General features: G+C 52.2%; 1 protein-coding gene across 1 annotated transcript; it reads left to right on the forward strand.

Annotated features, from left to right (window-relative positions):
* Positions 1–7,286: 7,286 nt before the first annotated feature.
* EIF4E1B (eukaryotic translation initiation factor 4E family member 1B) lies at positions 7,287–11,859 on the forward strand. The gene is made up of 8 exons (XM_081825808.1): positions 7,287–7,317; positions 7,806–7,840; positions 8,669–8,865; positions 9,192–9,287; positions 10,167–10,230; positions 10,988–11,101; positions 11,260–11,399; positions 11,745–11,859. Exons 1-8 carry the CDS (start codon positions 7,287–7,289, stop codon positions 11,857–11,859), a joined length of 792 nt encoding a protein of 263 aa, XP_081681934.1.
* Positions 11,860–11,942: the final 83 nt, after the last annotated feature.

Raw genomic sequence — 11,942 nt, forward strand, 5'->3', positions numbered from 1 at the left:
TGCTAGGTCTCATGGGAGAGGTAAGCTTTTACCTGGAAGACAGGCTGGAACGGTATTTTAAGCTATGGGTATAGCATGGGCAAAGGCACTGTGGCTGGAAATGCAGGGTGTGTAAGTGACAGGTGATGCAGTGAGGAGGTAGCCAGACTGTGCAAGGGGCTGGGGAAAAAGTGTTCATAGGCCACTGGTAGAGTTGCAAATTGGTGCATGCTTTTTGGAAGGCAGTCTGCCAATGTTTACCTAAAACATAAATACATGCTCCTTTTGAGCCAACGGTTGCCCTTCCAGGAATTCATTCCTTGGATCTACTCACACAAGCGCACAAAGCCATTTGTGCAAGGATGCTCACTGCAGCACTGAAAATAATGCAAATGTCCATCTGTAGGGGGCTGGCTAGTTAATCGTGGGGCATCCATCCAGTGAAAGGATGAGCAGGACCCGTGTCCACTGACATGGGAGTGTATCAAGAAATGCTGTGAAGTGAGAGAGAGAGGTGCTAAACTGTAATGTGGGGAACTAGTCAGTTTTGATACATAGACACACATAGTTACATAAGACCCCTTATACACGAATATATACATACTTACATCTAGATATACAAAGATCACACCAGCAAGGACTTCCAAAACACTGTTCACAGTAGTCGCCCCTGGCAAATGGGGCTGAGAGCACTCAGGGAGAGAAGTTTTTAAATTTTATCACCTTCCTGCTTAGGCTGTTTGGTTATTTTACTTTGAATAGTATTTTACTTGTGTAATTTAAAAAGCTAGCATGGGGGACGTCTGTCATTATTTTTGGCCTCTCAGCATTGGAACTGTCCCCTTCTTATGTTTGGGGGATCTCCCACCTTCTGAGGCAGGGCCCACCTCCCCCTCTAGGAGCTGACAGTGCTTTCCTAGCCTTCCATGAGCCCAGACATGTGACTTCAGCCCCAGACTCCCCAGCCCCAGACTTGGAACCTGAAGAAGCAGGGAAGGAGGCAGTCGGCTCTGGTGAGGACAGATGGTGTTGGTGGTAGCAGCTCCTACCAGGGACCACAAGCGGCAGTGACACTGCTTCTAGGAGCATCCAGCACCAACAGGGCAAGCCACATTGTCCATGCCCAGCTGTAACACCAGGGGAGTCTTCTAGGGTCTGTCGGCAGTGTGATTTGGAGCATTAATCCAGGATGTGTTGTCTTAAAGGGGGACTCTCTGGCCTTCCTCGAGAGTTTCTGAGCTGCCCAGTATTGGATAATAAAATCCTTATCTGCTTAAATTAGCCAGAAGCGATTTTTGTGACTCTCGACTAAGAACCCCAGAATGTCAGGGGCACCTGGGTGGCTCAGATGGTTAAGGGTCTGCCTTTAGCTCAGGTCATGATCCCCGGGTCCTGGGATCGAGCCCCGCATCAGGTTCCCTGCTCAGTGGGAAGCCTGCTTCTCCCTCTCCCTCTACTGTTCCCCCTGCTTGTGCTCTCTCGCTCTCTCTGTCAAATAAATAAAATCTTTTTAAAAACCCAGAATGTCAAAATAGATGATGAAGAAGCAAGCAGGAGGGAGAGGAGGAAGAGAGAAAGACCACACGAAGGGTGTCTGTATTTCTACCGTAGGAACTGGGAAATCTGAAGGATTTTAAGCACCAGGGAGACCGAAATGAGATCTGCACTTGGTGGGGCCACATGGAGTTGAACAGTGGGAGGATGTGTGATACAGCAAGATCACGAGAAAGATGGGGCAGAATCCACAGGAGGGATGATGGAGCCCGAACTAGGGAAGCCGCAGTGAGGCTGGAACAGGACTGGGCGGACAGTTGGGTGTTGTTTAGGAGGTAACTTATTAGGTGTTGGGGAAGAGGGAGAGGGATGAGTTGGGGGAAGATTTCCAGGTTTCTGGCTTGGACAGCAGGTGAGAGATGCTCTTGCAAAATGAAACAGACATTGAGGGGGCGCCTGGGTGGCTCAGTTGGTTAAGCGTCTTCCTTTGGCTCAGGTCATGATCCCAGGGTTCTGGGATCGAGCCCCACATGGGGCTCCCTGCTCAGCAGGGAGCCTGCTTCTCCCTCTGCCTGCTGTTCCCCCTGCTTGTGCTCACTCTCTCTTGCTGTCAAATAAATAAATAAAATGTAAAAAAAAAAAAAAAGAAAGAAACAGACATCGAGTAGATGGGGCAGCTTCTGGGATGGGGCGGGGGGTGATGGAGAGCTTGTTTGAGGCCTAACTGGGGCTGATTGTGTGGTGCCTGATAGAGAACTGGAGGAGGTGTCTAGCAGATGGGATATCAGAGCCTGGAGCTCAGGGGGTCACTCAGGGCTGGCTTCAGGTGTAGATTTGGGCCATGGTGTACTTGGAAATCTTTAACTCGTGGCTTTCTAAAGCAGGGATATACCTTGATTTGTAGAGTTTGCCCCCATCTGTGGTATAAATTCTCTCTCCGTGATTGAGTTCACTGTTACTGTGATGTCACAGAGCAGAGAATTGGGAAGAGATGAGCCATAGTATGGGCTCTTACAGTATTTTCACCATACAGATAAAATAGGTAAGAACAATCTTAAGAGCATGGATAATAGTAAAATAATTAGGAAGCTATGTTTTGAGTATTTATTATCTGTTTTTTTTTTTTTAAAGATTTTATTTATTTGACAGAGAGAGACACAGTGAGAGAGGTTCGGAACACAAGCAAGGGGAGTGGGAGAGGGAGAAGCAGGCTCGATGCGGGGCTCGATCCCAGGACCCTGAGATCATGACCTGAGCCGAAGGCAGACGCTTAACGGCTGAGCCACCCAGGCGCCCCCTATTATCTGTTTTAAACATAATTTATATAACCATAAGTTTATATAATTTAATTTTTAATAATGACTTTAAGACCTGGCTCACAAACTCCTGAAACTGTAATAATTGCTCTCATGAGCTGGTCTAAGGCAGCCCAGTACCCCACTGGATTTGGAGTCATTAGCATGGAGGTGGTGGCTAGAGTCATGGGGAGGATGCAATTGCCCAGGAGAACATGGAGAGTGACAAGGAGAGGGTCCAGAACAGAATCCTGAGGCACTGCAAACTTCATGTGTGGCCAGGGGCAGAGGACTTGGCTAAAAGACTGAGAAGGAGCAGCACAGGGAAGAGGAGAAACTGGCGAGAGTGGTAGCAGGGAAACCAAAGGGATTAGAGGACAGCTGGTTAAATGCTACAGAGCGGCCAAGGTGATGAGGAGTGAGGAGTCCTCGGATTCACAGCAAATGGGCCGTCAGGGACATTAACAGGAGTGCAGGGACTATGGGAGCCCAGGAGGGAAGGGGCACCTCCAGAAAGCCTCCAGGAGAAAGTGACATTCAGGCTGGGTTTTGAAAGATGAGAAGGACCTTACAAGCGATGGTGAGCATTATCGGCAGAAGATTCGGCAGGTGGAAAAGTCCAGAGTGCAAAGGGAGCAGAAGACAGGTTCCATTCTGAATCAGGCAGGAAGTTCATTTGGCTGCTAATACAGAAGCTTAGGCAAAGCAGGCTTTTATTCTTTCACTTACAGAAGTCCAGCGGTAGGCAGGCCACAGTCGATTTGATAACTTCACATTCATCAGGAACCTAGACTCCTACCTTCCGGCTCCACCATTCTTAGTACATGAATTCTACCTTCAAGGTCATCTCATGGTCCAAGATGGCTGCCGGAGCTCCAGCCATCGTATCTATGCAGAAAGCAGGAGGAGAGGAAGGAGGGTAAAAGAGCACCTGCCAGTTGTCTGTCTCTCACAAGTTTTCAGAAGCTAACAACTACAGCTATACCTCGCTGTAGGGAGGCTGGAAAAGTGTGGTCATCTAGCTGGGCGTATGACTTCCCAGAATCAAAGTATGAGAAGGGGAGAATGGTTACTGAGTGGGCCACTAGCATCTCTGTCGCTATTTCTTTTTGCATCCAACTTTTTAAAGTTCAAACCTAGAGAAAAATTGCAAGCATACTACAGTGAATAAAATCTTCAGAAAAGCTGCAATATTGATATAATGAATACCCGAATATTCTTCACCTAGATTCACCAGGTGTTAACATGTGCTACATCTTTCTTTGCCTCTCTCTCTATGTACTGTCTCCAGAAGAAGGCAGCATGGTTACTGGGCTGCCACCTTCCAGCACAATGGATTCTTTATCCTGTGTCACACTGCTGCCCACCTCCTCCCCCTCTCCCCTTTAGGGCACAGGATGGCAGAGCCCAGGCCCCTGGGCCTCTCTCTGGCCAGGCCCTAATCCTATGAGTTCTCCAGGACCTCTCCACCTTTCCGTTTTTTCTCCCCCAGGAAAATGGGCCTCTCCCTTCCTCTCATCCCTTTCCTCTTCCTAAGAATGTACTAAGGAGAATGGTTGTTGAAGCTTGGGGGAGGGAAGGGTGGGAGAATGTGGGGAAGGGTTGGGAAAAAATCCCCACCGGGTGCAGCTGGAGCAGAAGGCATTCTCTTAAGAGGATCATGCGGATCCTGGTGATCCCAGGCCTGCCTGGGTTTTTTGAAAATCCAGATGGGTCTTTGTAAGTCTGTGTGCGGTGCCTGACAGTGTGATTAAACATTTAGCAACATTCCTGCTGTCCGGAGGCCTCAGGGTGGGGAGGGAGACAGGCAGGCAGGGTGGGAGCTGAAAACAGAGAGAGGAGTGAATGATACTTATCACAAGCCTACCACATCCCTGGCATGGCATCCATTATATCATTAATTCCTAAAATCAATCCTGTAAAACAGGCATTTTCAATCCCCCACTTACAGATGAGGAAGGCAACACCCAAAGAGGGGAAATCATATAACTGGCCATTGGCATCTCTTCTTCTCAGTTTCTCTGGAGTGCCTACGGCATTCCAGGCTCTGTTCTAGTACCAGAGATTCAGCAGAAAACAAGACCACGAAGTCCTTGCTCTTCTAAAACTTCAATTCTGGTAGGAAGCGACAGACGGCCAATGAACTAGTGACCAAGTAAAATGTTTTAGATGGTGTTGGAGTGGAGCTGAGGGCTTGAACAGTTACATACAGTGGGCAGGGAAGGCCTCACTTGAGTTAGGAATTGAGGGGAGAACCCGTGTAAGGTCCTGAGGCTGGAGCGTGTGGTCTATTTTTTATTGAAATATAGTTGCCACAAAATGTTCATTCATTTCAGAAATACAAGATAGTGATTTGACAACTCTGTAAGTTATGCTATGGAGAGTGGTCAGCTTTAGATAAGATGGTCAGGGAGGCCCTCTTTGAGAAGACAACATTTGAGCCCAGCCCTGAAGGACAAGAAGTCAGTCACGCAAAGAGTTGGAGAGGAAATGGCAAGTGCAAAGGCCCTGAGGCAGGAGCCAATCTGGCCTGTTGGAGGATCAGTGTGCTTGGGGCACTGCGAGGCTGGATCATGCAGAAACCTGCAGGCCCAGAACCTGGCCTTTGGGTCACATCCTCAGTGTCCTGGAGGGTTTTAAGCAGAGGACTTAAGTGATCAGATTAATATTTTAAATGAGCCCTCTGAGGCAAGTGGAGAATATTCTGTAAGGAGGCGGAAGTAGAAGCAAGGAGAATGTTAGGAGAGACTTGGGCAGTGACCCAGGCCAGAGACGGCAGGGCTTGCCTTGAGTGGGGGCAGTGGGGAATAAGAGGAATGGGCAGATTCAAGATATTTTAGGAACAGTATGGTAGGATTGGGGTGCAGGAGCCCACTGTGCAGAAGTTCTCCACAGATAGACTTGGGAGGGCTTTGAGTAGGGACCAGGACCCCATAGGGCCAGGGGGTTTGCTCTTCGGGTCTTTCCTTAGTGACCTAACTCCAGAGTCCACAGGCTGTCCCATGCTGGAAGATTGGAAGAAGGTGGAAAGGGGTACTGTGGCTAGCAGGGGCATTCCATGCCAGGCTCTGGGCCAGGACTCTAAGGCAGCTAAGACCATGCCTGGCACTTGGGAAGGGTCCTTTCTCCCTTTCTTTCCATCAAATATAGATTCATGATCTCTCCCCAAGCCTGGCCCTCCTCCAGTGCTTCCTCTGTCCAAAATTCTTTGACACTCTTCCAATCAGGAGGTGGGATTATGTCCCTGTCTTTGAATGTGGGCCCTGGGACACTAATAGAATACAGCGGACACGATGCTGTGCCAGGTTTTGGGCCCAGGCCTTAAGAAACTGGCAGCTTCGGCTTCCCGTCTCTTGGGATGCCGCTTCTGGGAACCTAGCCACCATGCTGTGAGGAAGCCAAGCGGCCACATGGAGAGGTACACAGAGCTGTCCCAGCCAACACTCCCAGCTGAGGTTCCAGCCGACAGCCGGCTGTGAGTGAGCAGATGACTCTAGCCCTCGGCGTCCGAGGTAAGCCACTCCAGCTGACAGCACTTTGGAGCAGAGGCGAGCTGTCCCTACTGAGCACAATCTGAATTGTAGATCTGTGAGCAAAATAGAGGATTGTTGCTGTTTTAAGCCACTAAGTTTGGGGTGGTTTGTTATGTAGGAACAGGTAGTTGGGACATTGTGCCCCACCTCTCCAGAGCCTATCCATCACCAAACGCCAGGGAGTCTTCCTTCTAAACACTTCTGAAATCCATCATGTTCTCTCCATCTTCCCTGTCAGGAGATCTGTCACCTGGACAACTACATTAGCAACTTAATAGATCTCATCCCACGCACTCTTACTACCACAGAGTCTGTTTCCTGCACAGCGGCCCAAAGAACCTGCTGGAAAGCACCTCTGATTACCTCCCCAGCCCATCTGTATCCACTTGAAGCACTCAGTGGTTCTCCATTTTCCTAAGATCAAGACTTACTATCCTTTCCTCCTTTGGGCATGAGCCACACTGGTCTTTCTTTTTTTCCTTCAGTGTTCCATGTTCCCTTTGCCCCTGGGCCTTTGCACATGCTGCTCCCAGTCCCTGAGATGCCCTTCTCCACCCACCTAGTTAACTCTTGTTCATGCTTTAGGTATCAGCTCAAACATCACCTCATCCCTGAACTGCCTCTAAGTTAGTGGTTCTTGAAATGGGGTTCTTGACCAGCATCCTCAGGGAGCTTGTTAGAAATGCCAATTTTCAGGCCCAAGCCCAGAGCTAAAGAATCAGATTCTGGGGGCAGGGCCCAGCAGCCTGTTTAACAAGGCCTGCAGGTGATTCTGATCTATGCGTTTGAGAACTGCCACCCTAAAGCCCCCAGTTCAGGTCATGGACTTTATCTTTTCCCATCTGCGAACTCCTTTCCTTCAGAGGTCTGAATTTGTGACTACACAGGTGTTTGTAAGAGTACCTGCTGTTTGGCTCCCCCTGAGAGAGCAGAGCACAGAGGCCACTCACTTTTGGCCCCTCCCTGCCTCCCAGCACCTAGCCCCATGCCGGGCATGTACCTGGAGCTTCGGGCATGTGGGTTGGACAGATATTGACTGTCAGCCTCCATGTGGTCAAGGGCTTCCCTGGGTGTGGGGGGAGGAGACTAGTCCCTTTATAGATCTCAGACCCTAGAAGTGGCCAAGAGGAGGGTGAGAAGTTTGGGGGGGCCTCAGCCCCAGTAGATAAGGGTGCTGTTGAGAAGGCAGGGGAAGGGTAGCCAGAACCAGAGCTTTTCCCTCCTCCTCCCCTTCCCCATCGCTCCCCTCTCCCTCCCTCCCTTCCCCCTCCCTCCAGCACACTGGGGTAGCCCTCAGCTGATTTGTATTGACCACCACACCAGGCCCTGTTTTATGGGCTTATGTATTTTATACTTAGTGCAATAAGCTTCTGAGCTGTATATCATTAACATTCCCATTTTACAGGTAAGGAAATGGAGACTTGGAGGTTCAGGTACTTGGCTGAGGTCAGGGCAGGGAGGCTTTGAGGCCAGGCTATAAGACCGCTGCACGGTCTCCCCCCAGCGCACCCCCATCACTGCAGGGTGGAGAACACTCAGGTGAGCCCGGCAGCAGGAAGCAGGAATGCAGTGGCCCAGCGGGGCCCTACAGCACCTCATTTGTCCTTCCAAAGGGCGGCCTCAGCCACAGTGAGATGGAGGCCCCGGTGTTGTGAGACCTTCCCAAATTTTCAAGAGTAACCAAAAATGTAGATTTTTAATACATAATCTCCCTGTTTCTAAATGATTATGTACTTTAAACAATTCAGAAGCTTCCAGATGCTGGTCAGATGACATTGGTAGCCCAGTGCGGGTGGTGAATGGCAGCAGAGACAAATACAGAGACACTCCAATGCACGACTAAGGTCTCTGACCTGGCCATGGACGCTGGCTATGTCAGAGTTGCTGCTTCTGCCCTCTCTGGGATGGTCCCACTTTAAATTCTAGGCCCATCGTCCACGGGACGTGATTGCACTAAGGACACATCCCCAGTGTTGACCCTTACCTTCGTGTGACCCAGCCGGCACATGGCCAGCACCATGTGGGTGGTGGCTGGGCTTGTCTGGTCACACCTGTTCCCCCTCCCACCTGCCTGCATGCAGAAGGTGCTCACTAAATGCTTGCTGCTGGAATGCATAGCGCAAGCCCTTTCCCTCTGAGCTCCCGCCACACCACGCTGGCTCCTCCCTATCCCGTGCTTTGGGGGTGGGGTAGCGCTGGTGGGTTAAAAGCCGGCAGCTGGGGGCCAACTGGGATGAAGCCCAAGCTGCTGCATGGCTACTATTAGTCCTGTAAGCCATCTCCCTGCTCCTCATGCAGCAAGGGACAGGGCTGGTGGGGCCGCTGGGCTGGGGCTTGCTGCTCACCCTGATTCCTTTCTTTGGTTAGGTCAGAGATGCCGAGGGTGGAATTCGAAAGTTGGGGGAGAAGGAGGAGAAAAAGGAAGAGAAAGAGGGGGCAGCAGGGCCGGTCTTGATGGCAGAGGGGGCTCTGAATCCCCCTGGGGCCCTGCTGTCCCAGAGGAGGAAGGCCCAGGAGGGGGGCCCCCAGGGGGTGAAGTTGGAGTTACACCCACTGCTGAACAGGTAAGGCAGGTTTTGTGGGCTTGCACCAGACCTTCCTCTCTTGGCCCCAGTTCTTCATCCAAGAAAGGTCAGAACTGGCATAAGACTTGGGCCCTGTTGGCCCTTCTGGCCTTAACCCAACTGAGATTCTGGGTTAGATTCCCCCATCCTGCCCCAGCCTTTCAGGATAACTGACTCCAGTCACCCTGGGGGGGGTGGGGGGGTGCTGTGCCCAAATCCTATCTCCTCATTTGTCCCTGAAGGGGCATGACTTCCCCCCAGCACAGGTGCTGCTGGTGATGGGCCTGGGAGGGCTCTCACTTCCTCCTGGCCTCCCCTCCCCCCAGGTGGGCTCTGTGGTTTTTCAAGAATGACCGCAGCCGCGCCTGGCAGGACAACCTGCATCTTGTCACCAAGTTTGACACTGTGGAGGACTTCTGGGCGTGAGTGTCTGCTCCTCGCAGACGAGGCCAGAGCCAGGGAGTTCTGAGCTGGGGATCCTTCCCAGGCCCCACCCCTCCAAGGAGTTGTTTCCTACCCAGCTCACCCCGCTCTCCCTGGGACCTCTCAGCATTTGCTGAGGGCTGGGGCTTGGTGGGTTCTGCTTGGGGGTGGGGATCCTTGGGGCTGGTATATGGGCCCCCCTAAAACTTTCCTGGGGCTTCAGTAAAGTACCTGGGAAATGGGAGAAATGAGGAGTTATCCCTGACTCTGCTGCTCCAAGGCTTTGTGGTCCTGGGCAAGTTCTTTTCCCTCTCTGAGCTTGTCTCTGCCACAAAAGAAGGATTAGGCTGCCTGATCATGTCCATGGGTGATCAAGGGAAGGGATCTGAAAGGTGCACCACAAACCCTGGGGGTTTGCTGCTCACCCCGATTCCTTTCTTTGGTTAGGCCAGAGATGCCGAGGGTGGAATCCGTAAGTTGGGAGAGAAGGAGGAGAAAAAGGAAGAGAAAGAGGGGGCAGCAGGGCCGGTCTTGATGGCAGAGGGGGCTCTGAATCCCCCTGGGGCCTGTGCAAACCTCAGCTGGAGGGGCGCCTGGACCCTCCCTCCCCAGCACTGGGACTCTAAAAGCCTCCCGGGGGGTTTGGATGGTCAGGGAAGGCTCCAGGGAGAAGGTGAGATTTGAGGTTTTGGTTAAGTAGGGATGGAATTCCAGGCAGGGGGTGAGAGGGTGAGTGTGAACAATGTCTTGGAGGCCTGAAGGGTGGGTGGAAAACAGTGGAGTCTGGTAAGAAGTTGGGGGGACGAGGCAAGTTGGAACCAGGCTGTAAAAAGTCTGGACTTAACAGCCTGGGTTGGGGGTGGGGGGGCTCTCTCCAGGATGTACAGTCACATCCAACTGGCCAGTAAGCTCTCTTCCGGCTGTGACTACGCCCTCTTCAAGGTAAGCTCTGCCTCCCCCCACTCCCCAACTCAGGCCACAAGAGGGCTGAGCCTCCTCAGCTTCTGCTGCGTTCCTCCCTCATGGAGAGTTTGGGGGGGGGTGTTGCCACAGACAGCCTTCCTCAGAGCCGAGATGTGACTTCCAACCTGAGGAAATGCTACACAGAAGCTTGGACAGTGTCAGACTGGAGCTGTATCTTGTAGGACCTTTAAGAGTCTGGAAGGGGAGTGGGGAGAAGGGGGAACTCGGAAGAAGCCCAGGTTCCTGGCCCGACTCCTTAACTAGGGACATTCCGCCTCAATGTCCAGGCCCTCATCCCTGTTCATCTCTGGAGGTACTGACCCAGCAGGTGTATACGGTGGGGCCTTACCATCCGTGTTTAAAGACTGCCCCAGGTGATTTATGTCCAGCCTGGGGTGTACACACTATGGTTGCCCCAGAGGCTTCCTTAATAATCACCCCCCCGCCCCGGCTTGAACTCTTGCCTCAAGGAACTCAATTCAGTAAAGGAGACAAACATAATTGTACATCTATAAGGCTACAAAAGGTGACAAATGTTGAGGATCAGGGGCTTGGGGGAGCTCATGGGAGGGTCTGGAGGGCTGAATGGCTGGTGGTGGAACTTGCTTGTTCAGAGGGGATGGAGGCAAGAGGGACCCTGGCCTATGGAGGCTTAGTGCAGGGCCTGGGAAGCTGGCTGGGCACCCACTTCCCTTTGAACAAAGGGAGGCAGTTGATTTGTCATTCCACCTCTTAGGATGGCATTGAGCCCATGTGGGAAGATAGCAGGAATAAGAGGGGTGGCCGCTGGCTGGTCAGTCTCGCCAAGCAGCAGCGCCACAGCGAGCTGGACCGCCTGTGGCTGGAGACCGTGAGTGTGGAGGGGCGGGGGGAGGGGAGGGGCTGGGGGAGGGGAGGGCCCCCCACTAGAAGAGGCTGGGCTGTTGTGGTGTCAGTGGTCTCCAGGATAGTGGGAGCACTCCCTGTGACTCAGGTAGAGGTCTCCCCATCCTCCCTTTTTGGCCCCAGCTGCTGTGCCTGATCGGGGAGAGCTTTGAGGAGCACAGCCGGGAGGTGTGTGGGGCTGTCATCAACATCCGAACCAAGGGGGACAAGATCGCCGTGTGGACGAGGGAGGCAGAGAACCAGGCGGGCGTGCTGCACATCGGGTGAGGGGTAGCTCTGGCACAGGGTCTGTTCCAGGGGACAAGGTGAGTGTGTGTGGCAGGTGGTGGCTTGGCCTGTGAGGGAGACATCTGGAACTTTCCATGTCCTCTCCCCCTTCTTCCTTACCCACCTGTATGAGGGTTTAGAATCCAGATTTCAAGCTATTTCTAGCAGGTCTCTTCTTTTGCATTAGAGAGTCCTATTTTGGGTTTCCACATAGGTAAGACCCACAAAGAGTGATGGTGGCTGGAACCAGGGTAGGAGCTCTGGGCAAAGGACCCAGGGTCCCAGGTTATCTCCAGGACCTGCAGGTGATTATCTCCTTTCCTCTCCTATTCATCCTCCAGGCAGGTCTACAAAGAGCGCCTGGGCCTCTCCACAAAGATCGTCATTGGGTACCAGGCCCATGCAGACACGGCCACCAAGAGCAACTCCCTAGCCAAGAATAAGTTTGTGGTGTGATGAGACTTTGGCACCACTCTCCATTCAACTGCCCCTGAGCCTCTCCCTGCTGTGTGTGTGTGTGTGTGTGTGTGTGTGTGTGT

This window comes from Leptonychotes weddellii, chromosome 7, assembly GCF_054177405.1.
Source record: "Leptonychotes weddellii isolate Sample4059 chromosome 7, ASM5417740v2, whole genome shotgun sequence".
In the NCBI taxonomy this organism is placed as follows: Eukaryota; Metazoa; Chordata; class Mammalia; order Carnivora; family Phocidae; genus Leptonychotes; species Leptonychotes weddellii.